The sequence below is a fragment of the Ixodes scapularis genome, unplaced genomic scaffold (assembly GCF_016920785.2).
Source record: "Ixodes scapularis isolate PalLabHiFi unplaced genomic scaffold, ASM1692078v2 PGA_scaffold8__174_contigs__length_109621045, whole genome shotgun sequence".
Taxonomy (NCBI): Eukaryota; Metazoa; Arthropoda; class Arachnida; order Ixodida; family Ixodidae; genus Ixodes; species Ixodes scapularis.
The window spans coordinates 22722751-22742025 of record NW_024609883.1 but is presented as its reverse complement, the minus strand read 5'-3'; the positions used below and the strand labels follow the sequence as shown (position 1 = coordinate 22742025).

The 19275-nt window shown below is 46.8% G+C and overlaps 1 protein-coding gene across 1 annotated transcript; it reads right to left on the bottom strand.

Moving 5' to 3' along the window:
- Positions 1–3334: 3334 nt before the first annotated feature.
- Positions 3335–17639, bottom strand: LOC8036686 (peptidyl-prolyl cis-trans isomerase-like 1). The gene is made up of 4 exons (XM_029993393.4): positions 17561–17639; positions 11676–11830; positions 10472–10540; positions 3335–3569 (listed from the first exon to the last, which is right to left on the bottom strand). The coding sequence occupies exons 1-4, from the start codon at positions 17614–17616 to the stop codon at positions 3346–3348; spliced, it is 504 nt and encodes a 167-aa protein (XP_029849253.1). The 5' UTR covers positions 17617–17639; the 3' UTR covers positions 3335–3345.
- Positions 17640–19275: the final 1636 nt, after the last annotated feature.

Sequence of the window (19275 nt, the reverse complement as noted above, 5' to 3'; positions counted from 1 at the left end):
TAAACTCACCAAGCTGAGCGAGTGCACTCATGCACACAGGTGAGCGAGCGCGCTCATCAGTGAGTTTTGCCGAGGTATGCTTGTGCCATGCTTGCATGCATAGGAATCGAGGAGAGCGTTTTAATGCATCTAAATGAAAACACTTTTCCGTATTTTACGAGACCACCCGCTACTCTTGAAACATTTGAGGACGGAGCAAGGAACAGATTAAGTGCCGACCCCAAACATCTGAGCCCTTTTACATAAATGAGGTGCTTCTCGTTACCCATCTTTTCAAGCACCTCGGTGCAAAGTGGCAAAGCCCACCCTATCCCCTCCTGCATTTTTGCTCTTGGACCTACCAAGTGCCCGTCCCCCAGTGTCTTTGTGAAACATTCTTTCAATAGTTGTTTGGCATTTTTTGAAGCCAAAATAAAACGCACGACTACGAAGCTCCACTTGGATTGGTCAACAGGTGGGAGAGGAGGAGTGAGGGGCTTGACGCAGATTGGTTAACTGGGAGGTCATGTGGCCAGATGGGTAGGCTAAGAGTGATCTAGGCGAGGAGGAGCTTCACCACCTGTGAGCACTGAGAAAAAGGAGCTCGAGAGTATGGAAGGCTCTGGAAGATAGCCAGGTTTATCGGCGCAATTAGCAGTAGTATCGCTTCATTCTAGGAACAACTATAGAGTGTACACATGCCACGGATTAAATTACCTGATGAAGAGCGCCGTGAACATAAGCGTCTGGCATCTGGAAACTCAGAGTACAGTATAGACCACTTACAACGTAACCGCTTATAGTGTAGGACCGGGTATAACGCGGCTTTTTTAAACCACCGGTTCGCCTCCCATAGAACTCCATGTAATTACATACCGCTTAAAATGCAGGCGCGCGAAGGGAAATACCGGTTATAGTGCGATTTTTCGAACAGCCCGCCGACCGCACCGACACTAGATAACAGCGCTAGCCGTGAGCGGCACTCGCGGGGCAAGGAGGTTGCTCAAAAAAGCGGGGAGAAGCGAAGAAGGAAGCTTCATTTGCCATAGCGACGGAGGAACGCACGCACGTGTCGTTCACGTGTGTGCGTGCGTGCGTCCCTCCGCTGTGTTGGAAACAACTGCAATGACAGACCAATCGCAGGTCGAGGAAAAGCGTTCGCGCGCGTTGCATGCCGGTCGCGGGGCGGCCGGGCGGTTTCTATCCGCGAACATGGCGTCGGTTGTGATCGTCGTCGTAGACGGCATGGTGGAAGTTCATCGTTCAGCGTAAAAGCGCTATCCTTGACTGTGAATTTTCGTTGTGTGTCGCTATGATAACCCAGCACGTACTAGAAGGGAAGATCCACCTACTCGTGCGGCGATGTTGTGGCGGCAGAAACGCCCGTGTCGTCGTGTTAGTTTACTTCGACTACAGTGGTGCTTTCATAACATATGTGTTTTCGACCATCGCCCGGATTTCTTATTTGGAGCATTTCGTGCCTGCCCTCAAGTTGAAGGTATTACTGGCACGTACTGTATAAAGGATGCGAATTTTCAAGCGTTTTTATCGCCGGAGAAAAGTGATTAGGGTTAGCATTCCCAAACGCTCGCAACGACCGTCCGCAGCCCGCGACGCCGTTAAAAGGCTGCGCCAGGCAAAAGTCGCTCATTTCTTTCAGAATGTGTGACACACTTGAGAGAGAAGTGTACTAGTCTGGTGAAATAAAGACTTTCGTCAAACTAAGCTTTATTTTTCATCTAACATAGAAATACATTTTTTTACAAAGGTAAGTTGTCTGATGGCATGCATTTTGGCCTGAAAAATTGATGTTTTGGTTATAGCGCGGTACCGCTTATAGTACGGATTTTCGCGACTCCCGCGACATACGTTATATGCGGTCTACACTGTATCACTAAATCTTTGTGATGCTTGAAAGTTTCATGTATGCAACACAATTGCCTAGCAATTTGCCATGAATTTTTCATATGTCAAAATTTCGGTAGGCAGTATGCTCCTGGTTTTAAATATTACCAGTTCCAGTAGTGTATCCCGAGGTTCCAAATGCAACCAGTTTAGAGCTGGCAGTATTTAAGAAGTACTACCAGTTCCACCAAGTCAAAGCTGTAGAACCATTAAATAAACTATGTTCAAAGTACCGGCACTCCATTCCCCAAATTTCTCGTAGATGCTTTCTGCAGAGTGGTCGCCAGTGAGTGCCGAATTCGGCACCACGATGCACTTGAATGAGCAGGCAGTCAATAATCTTCAGGCGCGATAACCAAAAAGCACTTGTAAACTACGGCCGCTAAAACATAACGTAAGAAGCAAAAATCGTCCACTGGGACGGCTGAACAAGCGGCAGAAAAACACGGCGAAAGTGGTAGTACAAACGAGAAACCTCCTTAAAAACAAAGATGACATCGGGGCACAAGAATGCTTGACAAACAACCAACCCGCTTAATGCCCGCCAAGAAGCTGGTAGTAGCATTTTTCAGATTGGTTTGAAAGTAGATCGCAGTTTCCCATTTTTGTAATATTTTGGTAGTACTTGTATTTCGTTCAGTTCGACTTTTGACCAGAGGTACCCTTTAAGTGAAGGGAGTTACCCGTTGCTGTGACTACAGTGCTTGGAGTCCATCTCTGACTAATGTGTTTACCGCCCTATCCTTCCCACACATTGAAAGTAGCTCCGAAGTGGCAACAGAGTGCATCGCAGGAGCCGGCACGTGGTGCCATCGGATGCCGGCGAAAAAGGCGAGCAGACGCCAGGGTCGTCGCCGTCGTTGCGACGTCCCGACCCGCGTCTGCTTTGGCTTTTGTCGACGGTCTGGCTGCAGAGCGACCAACACGCCTTCGCTGCGCCCACTTCCACCACTGCGGCGTCGCCACGACCGTGGCAGGCGAGAGCATGACACTTCCATGACGTCGTTGGGCAGAAATCGAGGAACCAAAATTGAGGAAGGAGACGGAAGACAGACTGGTCAGAGACTCGCCGCAGGAACCAGACTTCGAAGCATGGGGGTACGAAAAAGAGGAGGTGACATACCGGCTCGAGCCGGCCATAGAGGTAGCGGCCGGTGGGAACGCCCCCAAGGGTGTCCCTTTTGATTTCGTTCATTTCTGGTCATCGTCGGGGGCGTGTCCCTTCAAACCGAAAGTCTCCACCGGCTTCACCTCTAGTGGCGATATGTTGACTCCAGACGCTTCCTACCACCATGCTTTAAAGCAGACGAGTAGACGCACAGTGGCTCTAAAGACGCACAGTGGCAGATGCGCAGTGGCTCGGCTCGAAAGCAGTGACACCTTGAGCCACTGCTTTGAAGCAGTGGCTCTAGGTGGCACTGCATCTCTAAAGCAGACAAGCAGACGCGCGGGGTGGGGGCTTCACTTCATTCGGGGATATGCGCGCACGACCTTGACGTCCTCGAGGGGCTGGTCGTTGTTGTCGGTGGGCACCCGGCCCATGCGGTGCACCACCGCCATGCCCGAGTGGACCCGCCCGAAAATGGCGTGTTTGCCGTCCAGCCACTGCGTGGGGCCCAGGGTCAGGAAGAACTGGCTGCCGTTGGTGTCCGGGCCCGCATTGGCCATCGACAGCACGCCGGCGCCTGCACCACAGACACTGGCCTGAGTTTGGCTCATAACGATGATAGTAACGAGGCAAAGTGGTTAATTAGCTCGTTAATGGCATATTTCACTCTTCCCTTCTTCCTTGCATGGCACGAGAATAAAAACACCTCCCCTGTTCGATTACTATTGTCGCTGACCCTAACCCATTCCGAAATGCTACCACTAAACTTGTGGACGATCTTTCTCCAAGTTTCCGAGGAGGGGAGGAGAGTGTGCGTGCAGTTTTTGACTGCATTGCCAAGAAAAGTTTCCCTCGAGTATAAAACCATTTTTACGATGATCCATGACCTGTTTGACTGTTTGTTTGCTGTTATTTTATTAATATTGTTCTTTCGTTAGTTATAGTTTTGGTATTGTTTTTTGTGTCTGCTCTCTCTCTTCATAATGTCTATGGGCCATGAGGATATATTCGATAAATAAGTAAATAAATTAGGCAGGTTGGTTGTACTTCCATTCAACATCGTTCTACCTGTGCTATCATGCACTATGACACATAGGAGTAACTCCTGTGGCTCGAGTAAGATTTGGAACACAGCTCTTGAAGTTTGTAAAAAGCGCTGGAAAAGGACAGGGGCAAACTACTACCAGAAATGATGCAAGGCAAACACACCACTAAATTTAATAAAAAAAAAAACGCATCTCCACTTGGTGAATGATGTTGATTGGGGCGCAGCTCTGGTGGTGCTTGTCTGCGTAGACGCTGAGCTGCAGCATGTTGAGCCTTTTGTTCGTTTTCAACCATGTCAGAACAAGAATGTGTGGTATGGAACGTGGTTATATACGCATTTGAGCATTTGACCGCAGCACCCTCTCGTCTATAAACGTCGAGCCAATGCATGCAAAGTTCAATGCGATTATATACGCATTTGACCGCAGCACCCTCTCCTGTATAGACGTTGAGCGGCTACATGCAACGTTTTATCCATGACATCCCCAGCTCTTGAGTTACTACCACATCTCAGAGCCCCCTACTCGTCCCGCAGTCGTGGCCGAGTAATTAAGGGGATGGACTAGAAATCCATTGGGGTTTCCCCGCACAGGTTCGGATCCTGTCGACTGCGCAAACATTTTTTTTTTTTTTTTCATCTTTTTTTTTTTTTTTGCCCTACATGAGCATGTGCGCACGTGAGCTCACGAGCACGATCACGAGCACCAGCAAGATTGATGTGAGCACGGACGCCGGACGGACAAGACGCACGCCGCCGGACGGACGCCGGACGCACGCCGAAATGTTTTTTTTTAGGAGCTTCGCCCCTAAAAAAAACATTTCGGCGTGCGGTTGTATATTACTACTGTGTGGTGCACGTTCAGACCCCAGGCTATTGGTTGTACTGCACTAGCTAAATTGCTCATCTACAGCTGAGATAAGTTGCCAGTTGAGGCAGACTGACTTCAAGCTATATAAACATACACACAAATATATGAAAAAGAAAAAAAACACTTATAATAGAAGTAACCTGGAAGTGCGTAGTCATGGTTGTATTAACCCGTTTCTAGGTGGCTTTTACATGTGCTTTTCTTTGATCACTTCAGTTGAAACTATGACTGGTATAGTGCAGTTTGTTTGTCCCTGCCTTTTGTCGGTGCGTTTTGCAAACTTCAATAACAATCAGATACAATGATGGATATTGCTGGACAAGTGCATGACTCACACCCATTAGTACTGACGACATGATGGACCAGATGCTGGAGAAAATATAGATATATTTTTAGTTAATTTCTGTTGCATAATTGAGACCTTAAACCTGTCAATGCTAATACTTAAATAATAACATCGATAAACATGTTCAAGATAAGTGAACTGCTTCACAAATGAGAATGTGTCAAAGGGAAACAGCTTGGGCAATTCAATATGTAACAAAAATAACAATAAAAATTAATGTAAGGTCCAGGAAAGTTGGTGAAAGATCGGTAGATACTTTCACACAACATTTGATGTGAAGGTGACAGCCGCAGGTTATGTCTAGCATAAGGAGGTTTTTGGAACCTTTTGTGGCCACCAGAATCGGTATGAGCCCAGAAGCTTGAGCAATTGATCTGCCACCCTGAATGTTTGCCAGTAATATCATCCCACAAATAGGTCTCTGCCTCCAGAGCCTTTCTGAACTTCCCCAAGTCCAGTTGCAATTGTAAGACAATTCTGGCTTCGCCGAACCTATGCGGAGAGCAAGTCGTCTGCTACTTGCACAGGGGTTGCGGTGACGTTAGAACAACGCCGAGCTCTGAATGGCTTTGATTGGAAGGATAGTGAGTAGACCCCTACCCACTACTTTTTTAATGCGCAGCTCTTATGCGCTTGCTTCCAGCCTGAGCGGAGTCGGCGTTGGCGTAACCACGCTGTGCATTATGGGACATTTCGCATGATGACGTCACATGTGACGTCATGAGGGTCACCAGTGACGTCACTCATGACGTCACTGCGTATTGCATTATGGGTAAATTTCCCCGCTAAATCTAGCGGAAAAAATTTCCCGCTAAGTTTAGCGGAAAATATTCCCCGCTAAATTTAGCAGAAAAATGTTCCAGCTAAATTTTGTGGAGAAACTTCCCCGCTAAATTTAGCGGAAAAAATTCCCTGCTAAATCAGGGTGTCTAGCAAATTATTCTTTTGAAATTCCCTGACTTTTCCAGGTTTTCCCTGACAATTTCAGGTGAAGTTCCCTGACCACTCTAGAGGCGGTTAAATATATAAGGCCATTACAACACAAGGCATTTAGCATTGAGCACAATGAGGGTCACTTTGCACGGGCCTGATCTAACTTGCATATTCCGAAATATGTGGGTTCGTCCAGTCCGGATTAAAAGAGTACTTTCTTGCCGCTGACATCGTCATTGAAGAGGCCACTTCCGGACACACAATGAAAACACGACACTCAACCACACACGTCAATAACCAAATGGCAACATAGCCGCCAGAGGCATTTTCGGATACTTTCGGCTTAAGGCTTGGATTGGAGTCTGCAGCTTCCCCATTTGTTACTAAATCTAGTAGCTCTAACTGGATCTACTTTAGTGTCGTGCTCTCAATCCAATGCAATCCATGGCTTTGACTTGATTTGTCGATTCTCTTTCCATCGAGTAGCACACTCTACATCGGGGAAGCAGAGCCCGCGCCTCACTCCAAGCAGTATTTATTGCCAGTATTTCTGCCCCCAAGTCTTCAAAGTCTTTGCTCAGGGCACTTGATGGTGTTTCCGGCTCGCTCATTTTCCCTGACTGGGCTCACTTTTTGACAATTTCCCTGACAATTCCCCAATTTTTCCTGGTAATTAAAATTTCCCTAACAATTCCTGGTCGCTAGACACCCTGTAAATTTAGCGGAAAATTTACCCCCGCTAAATATAATGAAAAAAATTCCCCGCTATACACCTTTCCAAAAAATGCTCCTAGGCCGCCGCCATGTTGCTGATGCTGATGCGGCTGGTGCGACTCTCGCGCCCTCTGTCAGCTAGAAATTTTCTGCCACTCTCTTGGACTGTGAAGACCCGCTCAGCGCGGTTCTCTACCTACGTTTTTGCGGTTTTGCATTCAACGTTTTCTCGCCCCTCTTAAAAGTTTCTACTTAATTTTCTTTATGTGTGCTGCATACCCTTTTTGTGTTATCTTCCATTGTGAGAAATAAGGCTGGTAAGTGCTTGCCATTCAAGCTTTTCTGCTCGACATTCACGGGAAACGAAGCAGGTGAAGGACGTCGAACGGCCCTTGACGCGATTTTGCGAACATTGTTCTCCCCCTCCCAAAGATAATCCGCTTAGATTCCTCAGTCATCTCCAAAAATAGTTGTCCAGGTTGGGGTGGGAAACGGGTCAGTCGCGTTCGTTCCTTTGCTTTGGTGTGGTTGTGAAAAAAGGAAGCTCTACCGAAAACGTGCCCAAAACGAAGTCATCTTAGAATCCGTCCGATCGTCAAGATGTGATTGTCGTCCACTGTGACTGTGTTATTTGAGATCTTTCTCAAATAAATTCTTTTCGGATAACGCTGCATCGTGGGGTACGTACAATATATTGTTCGAATGTTACCACTTCCTCAATTGTATGTCCGTGTCCTGTCCATCGGTAAACACGTTATTAGTGAGCGTGAAAAATGCATGCCTTTCGGCCCTCTTCTGTTGCAATTTATTTTTGTCAACAAAGCGCTTTGTCGTTTCACATGCGGAGAATCCCACGGCGCCGTCGAACCTTATCGTAAGAAAAAACACAAATAACTAGAACTATACATTCCAGTCGCATTCGTTCTGTCGCCGTGCGTACCCAACAAAAACAGTTTACAGGTTTTTTTTTTTTTTTTTTCAAATGTGGCACAATGCTTTCTCAATGTCCTCGGAAACATACATGATCCATGAAACACAAAATATTGTGGGGAAATACGAGAATTTAGTTGCCAGCAGCGTTTGAAACTGCGCCTACGCAGGCTGCGCCTATTAAAATCGCAGTCCACTCGGTTAGGGTTAGGAGGGACGCCGGTGAGAGTCTAGCCGCAAACTCAGTGATTGGGCTCGAAAACGGTTTGTTGCCCCTAGGGTCGAGTGCTTTTTGGAAAGGTGTATATTCAGCGAGTAAAGTTACCCACTAAATTTAGCGTAAAAATTTCCCTGTAAATTTAGGGAAACAATTTCCCCACTTAATTTAGTAGAAAAATTTTCCCTAATTTAGCGAAAAAATGTCCGCTAAATGGGAAGCGAGCAGGAGAAGGAGGGGCATACTTTCCCTTCAGTACCCTTCCCTCCTCCTCAAGAGCTGCGCTCTAATTCGGCGTTTCAAAGGTTGTAAACGTCTCTTATTTTGCAATCAGTCAATAAGAGCTCGGTGTACTGAGATCATTGCAACCCCCCTGCGAGGAGCAGACAAACTTGCGCTCCGCATTCCTTCGACAATACTCAATTACTTACCAGCTCACGTCAACCACCATTACATTTCCAAACTTTTCTTTTTCTGAAGAAAGAGTTTTATTATTAGTAATGATGACAGGGGTGTGTCACTGTGAAATGCTACTTCTTGCGAGTTAACCCATTGACTACTAATAGGGAGTGTCACTCGTGACAACCTTTATGGACCATAAAGCCCGACCACGAATGACTCGTGTTTTGGTTTCGGCGCTTGTCTAACATGCTCTCCGGCAGATGGCGGAACCACCCCTGTTGCTTTACTTACCATGGGCTGTTTGCTTTGCTGTTTGACAGAAATAAAAAAAAACAAAAAAACATTTGGCCAAGAAAAAAAAGAAGAGAGATACAAAAACTGAAAGTGATGAACGCTCGGGCATATTGTCGTCTGCATGACCGAGAAGAAACGCTTCTCCAAGCATCTAGACGTTTCGTGTTTATTCTCACCTTGAGTGTCAAAGGTAAGGAGGCCAGAATGACTTTGCCTATTCTTTTTTTCACCTTACTATGGACCGCAAAGGACGCTACGAGCCACTGGAGCCAATTCATAGCTCGGAGGGTATCATGTGCCCCTCTGGTTGGGCGGTACAATGCGGGGAGCGTGAAGTCACGAGACAAGCTATGAACTATAGATTGGCTAGTGTAGCTTGTAGCGTCCATCGCGGTACATCGTAAGGTGAAACCAACTATAGTCAGTCTCGCCCTAGCTAACTACTGAACATTCTAGGTTCCACATTCGAGATGACTAGTGCACTAGATAAGGATCCGAGAGTGGTACTGCCGATTCATTCACTCATTCACTCTCGCGCTAGCCAGCTGTCATACCGACACACCGTCGCTCGCTGCTGCCGCCGTCGACGCTTGCTGCTGCTTTCTCAACGTCTGTTCTACCTTTTGTTTCCGGCCCAAGTTCGCCGACTAAATTTTTATTTCAGTTCATAATTCATCTTCTCTTCGCCTTCGTCCGTGACAATATCTGACACTGCACCCACTGAGAAGCACCCGACGCGGGCATGCAAAGTATGCACAGCCAACAAGATACGGGGTGAAACAACACGAGAATGTGGACAGTGCAAGGCGGCCCTCCACGTTCCTGAATGTTTTCGGTGCTACCACACTGTGAAGAACTATTGAAGAGGACCGGTGACCAGGAGCCCTAATCTACACGAGGGTACCAAGCGGGACCGGGATATCGTCGCCTGCTGCAATTGGTCACCTCTGCGCCCCCAAACGATTAGAGGATGCGGCGATGTCCCGGCTCCTTGGTCCCGCCATGTAGGTGAATAAGATCCACACTTGGAAAGTCAAGGAAATGTTTTTGTCTTATTTTGATGCAAACTGCCCGTTTAAAAAAAATGTTTTGCTGTACATTCCTTGAAAAAAAAAAAATGAATAGGCAAGGAAGCATTTTCTTTTTTACAAGTTGCACCATGTATTTAATACACTCTCCCGAGCAGATTTATAAAAGATTGCATCAAAATATTCATGTTCTGGAGGAGAAAGTGAAGTTGGAACTTGACAGGCTCGTGCACCCCTTCCCCACCCCTGATGTGCCATGCACAGCATTGTGCATTGTTGCGCTCGTTTGTGCCTGTTCTTCTGTGTATTTTGTCAGATTACAGTTAAAGGATGAGGTAAAAAAAACTTTCATCTGTGCCGCGTGGGGCAGGAACACAGTGAAGGCGTGTCATAGACATTTCACCATTTTCTGAATTAGACGCAGCTCGGAAATCGGTGGGACCACTTCAGGTCGCCCAGAACGTGAGTTAGAAAAGTGAGTAGGGTAAGGAAAGGGAGCCCTGGAGATCAGTTGTTAAACAAAAACTCCTGTGCAAAGAAAATTAAAAAAAACAAAGCTGAACTAGAAGAAACAAAGTGTCTCGATCATGGGGCCCTCCTGAGTCATGTTTCCGTGACAAATCTGGGCACGCCTAAATGCCCCGGGATACAAGAACCTACTTGCATCATAGTCTATAACACGGAAGGAGCACTCCTCACCTGTATGCTTGAGGTCTGGGTGGATTTCGTCTTGGAAGGTCTTCCCGTAGATGGACGCTCCCCCTCGACCTGTAATGGGACAGGCATGTCTAAAGGAACAAGCAGCTGCCAAAAAATTTTTTTTATAAAGTGCCGGTATAGGAACCATACAACCCAAAAACAAACTTTCCCAGATACATCTTTTTTTTTTTTTCTTTTTCTAAATGTGCAATATTTGTGTTGCGAGACTCATGCCTTGTTTCAACCCCATGCCAAATCATGGGGCTCAAACCCCACCACCCTAGCTTTTTATTTTATCTTTCGAGGCCCTCCTTGAAGATTCCAGTAGCCTCTTGTAGCACATCGCTTGTTGCTGTACAAAATGTTCTGTCTATGTTGTCTGTATAAAAGAAGCTATGACAGGCAACCACTGGTCGCCATTGCACGATGTATGATTCTTTTTTGCTTTAGTTCATAGAAGCAAGTTTGTCTCGCTAAACATTTATTAATGTGAAACATTTTTTGGCTGGGTGTTTGGCATTTCGTGAAGCCTAAAAGTGAAGCCCGGATAAAAGTGTGGCCACGAGGCTCGACACTGATTGGTTGACGGGTGGGAAAGTAGGAGTGAGGTGCTCGGTGCAGATTGCTTAACAGGGAGGTCATGTGACCAGGGGCAGAGTGAGGAGGAGAGGTGGGTGAGGTGGAAGAGGGTTGGAAGGTTCTAAAAGATCACTAGGTTTATTATTTCAAGTGTACACATGCCACACATTAAATTATCTTATGAAGAGTGCGTGAAGGTAGGTGTCTGGCTGAACAGGCTAGACGTGCTGTTAAATGACAATATAAATGTTTGTGATGCTAAAACTTTTCAGATATGCAACATGATTGCCTAGCGATTTGACATACACTTTTTTCAGTTTTACATTAATCTCCCTTTTAATTGTGACTATATCACGCTAAAAAATGTTTTTGGTAGGAAAAGTTTACTGTGAAGCCTAAAAGTAATGATGTGAAGGAAAAGTGGCGCAAAGAAAGATAAATGGAAGATCCACAGAGGGGTAGCGAAGGAGATAAGGGGGAAGAAGAAGGGGCAGAAATACCATCCAGAAACTGAAAAGAGCTTTGGGAGGAGTTTAACGTCTCTTAAAGAGCGTCAGACCGACAGAGGAGTTTAACGTCTCTTAAAGAGCATCAGACCGACACGCCTGCACTAGGGGGTGCGCACCTGTGGCCGTGGGATCTCCACCCTGGATCATGAAGTCCGGGATGATCCGATGGAACTTGACGCCGTTGTAGTAGCCCCTCCTGGCCAGTTCGGCAAAGTTGCGGCAGGTGTTGGGAGCGTGTTTCCAGTAGAGCTCCAGCGTCACGTCCCCCATCCTGGCACGCCGGCAGAGGGAGGTAAGTAACCACCTCCCCGGTGTCCGGGGTGTATCCCCAATGCGCGCGTCTAGCGTACCGTACCGCCCGCACGTCGAAACCGGTCCCAAAGTGGTGACGGATTGCGTCGCGGCGGCCAGCGCGTCGTGCCGTCGCTACCCTTGAGGCTGGTCGTAAAATGCCGGTGGAAAAGGCGAGCGGCGAAAGGATTGGCGTTGTCACGGCGTCCCCTCTCGCGTCTGTTTCCTGTCCCGTCCACCCACTGGCCGCAGAGCGATCTATGGCAGAGCAGGCGACCACCGCACCCACCTCCACTCCTCCGACGCGAGTCGGGATTGCAGTCGGCGAAGACGCGACACTTGTACGACGTCATCGGGCGGAAATCGAGGCCCCGCTTTCGAGGACGCGGTCAACACGCCAGTCGAAGACATGCTTCAGGTACCGCGCCACCGCACAAGCCCACACTAATGCCACCGGATCTTGGCAACATAGGACAAGGACCCCGTTCGGTCGCCATTTCGGTCTGTGGGGTGAGCAGTTCCTTCGTAGCCTCTCCAACCTGGTTCAGCCGATCCAGAATCGCAGTGACAGGCTGTTTCATCGAGACACCTCTTAGTCGCAAAGATTTTTGTTGGATCTAAACTCCGTTACATTATTCGTAAACCGGTAGTTCTTTCACTAATCTTGAACGACACGACTTAAGTTTCAATCTTTTTTTGGCTCGTTTTCGCTCGACGGCCGCGACACAAGTATGCAGCTTCGCAATGCCGCCATGTGCGGCACCGGTGCTTGGCGGCACTCAAAAGTAATGGTCGTGCCACAAAGTGTGCGCAAAGAATGACATCAATTTAAAAGATCCGTGGAGGTAAGCCAGGTTGACGAATTGATATAGCGCTAAAGAGGCTGAAATTTCAGTCTGATGGTGTGCCATTGTAATCTAGATGCTGTTGGTTCTGAATGGTTCCTCAAAGCTTTGGAGATGGCAATTGATATAGATTAACTGATCCATGTTTGAGGTTTTGAATTAATGTATGTTAGCACTTGTTTCTGTCCTGCTAGTGTGCAGGGAAGGTAATGGTGCTACTTTTCCAGGAACAAGTGACTTTAGCCCGGACTTGCCCTGTTGCTAAAACAAAGCTACGAGCATCTGCCTTACTAGTACAAAGAAAAAAAAAATTCGCTGTGCAGTTATGGCACCATCTTGTGCCAACCAGGTAAACTATCAAAGTCATAGTCTTAGTCACCATCAAAGTCATAGTCTAACGGTGGCAATGTGCCACTAAAATGAAGCCATGAAGTCTCCATTTTACCAGTACCAAAGCACAATGCATCAGATGGTGTAGAGTTATATACCCTGTGGCAATGGAGTAAACTACAAACTCTGATACTCAAATAAAGCCATGAGGCCTTACCAGTATCACAGCATAACCTATTATATGTTGCAGCTATGCCACCATCATATGGCAACCCCAAAGTAAAGCACCATCAAAGACTCCATAGGGCACTGGCAACAGTGGCTTGCGTCACTAGGGGCGGTGGCCTGCAGCGACGGCGCTGCCTCCGCTCTCATAGCCTGCTGTGACAGCACCCCCTCCCCTTTTACTGCTCAGCTGCATTCAGGGCAGTCCGTCCCCCCCCTCCCCCCAGCGATGCCACTCACTGAAAATATGGTTTTATTTTATCTCACTGACTGAAAAAACTAATTTCTAGTGAAGAGATGAATAAGGCAAGCCGATACATAAATGTGCTAGTTTTTCTGGAAAACAGACTGCTGAATGTAATAATCAACTTTCAGCAGTACTAAAGCCCAAGACAGAGAAAACAGAAAGGGGGAAAAAAGCATATACCGTAGAATACCGAGCATGCACTCGTAGTACAATAAGCACCCACCCCCTACTTTTGAAACATGTGAAACCTACGCCAAGGATACATTGAGCGTCCACCCCAGGAAACTTCAGAGTTCCTCCGAGCAAACCGCAGCACCCTTTCATGTTGGCTGCTTCTCTGAGAAGCTGGTGCAAAGTGGCAGTGTTGGATAAATTACACCTAAAAAGTACTTGAAGTACAAAGTAAATGATAGGTGATGTACTCTAAGCAATCTAGTAAGTACACCGGGTGCAGTACACCAGAAGTACTCAAAATATGATGCACTTTCAAAGTAAAGTACAAGTACTTTTTTAACATAATCTTTTATAGGCGCCCGTTTCCGGCTTGAGCGGCATCAGCGTCGCCGTAATTGCGCGGTGCATTATGGGTAAATTTCCCCGCTAAATTTAGCGGAAACATTTTCCCGCTAAATCTAGCGGAAAAATTTCCCCGTTAAATCTAGCAGAAAAATTTCACCACTAAATCTAGCAAAAAACTTATCTGGGGGGGGGTCGCGTGACCCCCCCCCCCCCCCCCCCCTTAGTACTCTTCTCTCCTCCTCCTCAAGAGCTGCGCTCTAATTCGACGTTGTAAACCGCTTTCACTTTTTTTTAACTGGTATGCTGCATTGTTTTGCGGGTAATAAAAGGTGTGTTAGTTATTTCCGAAAATTGTGGCAAATATTGGATAAAGTCAAGTGGCCACAGAGTACAGTTGTTTTACTCTTGCTGACAAACTATTTAACACTATCAACTTATAAGGCACTAGTTTTTATCGGTTCTACAGCCACCATTAGTTCGCTCAGAGAAATGACCAAGTGATGTCTCGAAAGACGATGGTGCATTTTCACATGACAATATGCCATATCTTTTGTTTTCAAATTTGGGGAATGTACTTTGATGTCAGAAGCTGTACTTTCCTTGGAAAGTACCAGAAAAAGTACTGTTTAAGTAAATTACAAGTAGATACTCAATGGGTGCACTTCAAGTAAACTACAAGTTTTCTAAACCTAGTTGAAGTACCGTAAAAACCCGAGAGATGCCCAACTCCCGAAATATAGCCCTCCCCTATTTCTGGCTTGATTTGTTATATTTTTTTTAAACAGAGAACGATAGCTCACTTTTAGTAAGAGTAGTAGAACGATGACCTCGGCGTAACTGTGGCTATAATTAGATATGGCGGGATATAAACGAACGTTTCTGACTGGGAAGTACTGTCATCTTTGCTTAGTTGCCCCTCACCATAATTAAAAAAAATGCGTGCCCTAACAATAGTTTTTTTTTTTTTTTTTTTGTCATCTTTTTTTTCATTGTACATTGAAAGTTAGCCCCCTCCATATTTTCACCGGTTTCGCCCCCGATTTTAGGTGGGCCATCTCTCGGGATATTACGGTAGTACTTTAATCCTTTGACGGTCAAGCTTTTTCCCAAACAATGTTTCCCAGTGGTCGGGTTTTCATTTCAAAGTAATAGTGTAAAGAAAGGGTCAATGAACTGTTGTTTTCTTAATTATATGGCAGGAGCACATACAGTACTTGCAAGCTGGTTAGGTTTAGAAGTATACAATAAAAATAATGAAGGCAAAAATTTGTCACCTTTCTGCTATTCGATCTCTTTTTGGCACGTTCGCTTCCGCAACATTCCAGCGGCATGAGGTCCCTAACCAAAGGTACTTTACGCAGCATCTCCGTCGGACAATAAGTTCTCATCTTCTGAATTATGAAAAGCGTTCAATGTTTGAACTGGAATAGCCAAAGCTCGTATTGGCACTCACGCCAGAGCGGCCAGTATGCGAGTGAGTCTCCCGTGAGCAAGGAAGTCCAATTTGAAAATCAAAAAAAGCCCAGCAAAACGATACACTGTACAGACATAATGTCTATAGTATGCCAAAGACATAACAAGTAGGAACACTTCTCACGGTGTGCGCAGTTTCGCCTTAAGCGGGCACTTTCAAATGCGCAATCACTGCCGTCCATGTGTGGCAATGCCCGTCAAAGGGTCAAGTACAATGGGTTTAAAGCCCTTCCCAACATTGCAAAGTGGTGCAGTCTCACAGACGTGCACCGGTGCAAAGTGGCGAAGCTTGACGAGAGCGCCAGTGCAAAGCAGGCTTGACGAGCGCAGCGCGGCTGCTTTAGAAAACAGGGGGTTCTGCCAGGCCCCCTGTGCAGCTCCCATACCATTTCGTCGGATCAAACAAGGGCCAATCCTATCATGCACCGCTTCTGTTCTCAAATCTAACCAGTGCCCATCCCCATTTTTTTTTTAGAGTGCAGCTCTTAGGCGCTCGTTTCCGGCTTCAGCGATGTAGGAGTAACCTTGAGGTCTTGTGACCCCGGTGACGCCGCTCGGAGGGAGGAGTAGCAGGCAGGATGAGGGGGTGAGGAGGGGTATACCCTCACCTCACTACTCTTCCCTCCTCCTCCTCAAGAGCTGCACTCTAATTCAGCGTTACAGGGAGTTGTAAACGGCGTTCATTTTTTGTGATCATCTTTAACTTTTGGGTGGGCGACAGCTTGGTAATTTAACGTAGTATTCTCCTCATACTGGTATGAGCCAAGCTGGGAACGATGAGTAGGGTGACCACCCGTCCCGTGACTCGCGGGACTGCCCACATTAAGAGCTCGTGTCCCGCGAGAAATTCTCGAATCATCAAAATGTCCCGCATTGCACACTGTTGTAAAATTCACTTTGCAACTCATGGTGCTGCCGAACAACGGGTCACATGGAAGCACGGAGGTTGCTGGTAATCTTGTGAATCTCAATGGTACGCCATTTTCTATATAAATATTGTGGGAAGCGACCGTCGTTCTTGCAAGAGAGCCGACGCACATGCGCCATTGTGCATCTCCTCTTGGTGGCAAAATATTGTAAGAAAAATTTATTGGCCAAAAGTTTAAATATAAATTATTGTAATTATTTTCAAATCGCTGTGTCAATGCGAAAGGCTTGCGGTGGAATTTATTTTAGCGAGGACAGCCACACAAGGCAAAAGCCTGCCACTCACAACGGTCGAAAAAGAACATAATCTTAAAAATCTGTGTAGGACCATGCTGATAAAAGCAAGCACTGAAAGGAAAACATAACCCGGAAAATATTTACTGTTTCTTATTTCCATTTGATGCATTGAGTTCCGCTACAGTCGATTTTTATGTTTTCAACTTCGACACATTTAACAACATTTTAGCATTAAAAATACCACTGGGAGTCAAAATTGTTTAACTTAATTGCTGCTATACAATTGGCAGGTGTATGAACAGCACACGATATTAAATGTGTTAACAGAGGATCGGTTTGTGGTATGCGTGCTAATAAATCCCCCCCCCCCCCCCTCCCTTTCCCACCCCTCGTGCCCCGCATTTCGCTAGCAGGAAGGTGCTCAACCTAACGAGGAGTCACCCTGTTCTTCATTTGCCCGACTCGGGATTCATTCCGGCCCTGCCCCAATGAGTCTTCAGCGTATTTTAATGCGGGAGACGTTTTGAACAGAAGTCTCTTGGTACTACAGAATGGCTGGTTTCCCAGGCAATGGTGTGCGCCACAGTGTGCCAAACATGCATTACGGAAAGGTCTGCAAGCCTATGGTCTGCTTCATTGCCTTAATTCCAGGATCTGGAGGGGTTCCTCGGCTATTCATCACGGCGTTCCCCGGCTATTGCGCCGGCTGCCAGCAAAATATCCCCACCCTTTCAAGGAAGTTTGAGAACCTACTACACCGGTACCGATCGAGTTTGTGCTGTGTTGCGCACCGCCACAAGCCCTTTCGTTCTTTTCGGGAAGCTCCTATAGTATAAATATTTACTAAAACACGCGGATATTGCGAGTACGCCAATGACCATGGTCTAGGGTAAGTTGGAGCACTCACGTTGTTTCTAATGTCACAAAAGGCGGCTGCCACGATTTATCAGGGATGCCCGCCATTGTTGTTTAATTTTGAGGCTTTTACTGGATTGGATGTGGCCAACATAACTGGCTTGTTCCTTCTAGAGCTCTTTCAAAATTGTTTCGATGCCACCAAGGATGCCACTGATCGCTGATCGGTTTTGATGGTTGATGGTTTTAAAAGAAGACTATGGTATCAGGAACGTTGGGTTTCAGTGAATAAAATACGAAAACGAAGAAAGAGACAGTGGAGTGTTTGGACAAGACCGTGGGCCAGGGGGGTAAAGGTGGGTGAGGAGAAGTGGCAAATTCTGTGCGCCGACACCCGGGGTCCCGAGTGAACGATCGCAAAAGAGAGCAACAGAACACGAGAGAAAGAAGGCAACGTTGCCATGGTAAACGCGAAGAGTGAAAACTCTCAGCAATATAAGCAGTGATAATTTAACGTTGTAAACTAAATTATAAGCTATTCTAACGCTTATAAAAAGCAATAAAGTCATTACGCTGCATTAACTTCCCTTCTGTCGAAATCTCGGAAATCTGGTTGTTGGGCAGTTTCGTATTCCTCAACCGCGCCCAGCCGCGCCCCACCTGCCCCACCGGCGAAGCCGGGTATATGGTTTAGTTTAGCGTTAACGCGAGGCCGTACATCTGCGCGCTATGCAAAAAGAAAGCTTCGAAAGGAACGCGAATATCTTTCCACCGGTAAGTTCGTGGATTGTTGAAGTTCACGAAACTGCTCTGATGATGGCTGTGTTCCAAACACTGATCTCAATGACAATTGCTGGATCGCGCTTGCCGCTCCCGCAAGTGAAGCCACCGGGCCTCACTGGCTTGGGATACGATTTGCCGTTTTTGCTAGCCTTTGCTGCGGTTTTCCAGCGTGCTGACGACACGTTTTCTACTCGTTCGTCGTCATTCGCCGAAGAAGTTTTTTGAAGACTCTGTGTATTGTTGAGACTTGCCGTTGTGAACACGTGGAAAAGTTTACGAAAGTGCAGTGTCGCAGGAAAAAGGCACAACGCGTCGAAAGGAAGGGCTGGCGGCGTGTTCAAAGCATCCTTGGCACGCCGAAGTGCCGTGTCTCTGTGCCTTCGCGCGCTTGGATACCGACCAAGAACCGACGCCGTGTGAATGTGTTTAGCGAGTGCAATGTGCGTGAAGCCGTGTCAAAAGGTACAACTCGTCGAAAACGTGTCGCCGGTGTCGCGGCGTGATCAAAGCTTCCTTGGCACGCCGAGTGATGCATCTTTGTGCCTTCGCACGCTTGGATACCGGTCAAGAATTGACGCCGCGCCAAAGTTCTGAACGTGTGTCGCGCGTAGATGCCTTTAGATCATTTATATATATCGGCCACGGAGTTCTGGATCGTCCAGCTGTTCCGGTGAGTTGCTATCAATAAAAGGGGGAGATCCGTACGTGTTCTTATGTACTATATTAACCATGGCTATGTCCCAAATCTACTCTAATAGATTCCGTGGGAGCACGAATAGGGCAACGTTGTGGAGCCAGGGGGGTTTTCGAAAGCAAAAGTACAAGACGACGAGAATGAAAATCTTTGAAGCGCGGCCGATATGGTCGTGTGCAATCTGTTGACCAATTACAATTAGGCGAGCCGCGCTCAAACGTCAAGTGCAATTAAGTGGGTTGATAATAAGCCAGCACTGATCAGTGATGAGGAGCTGTTGTGCACGGTAT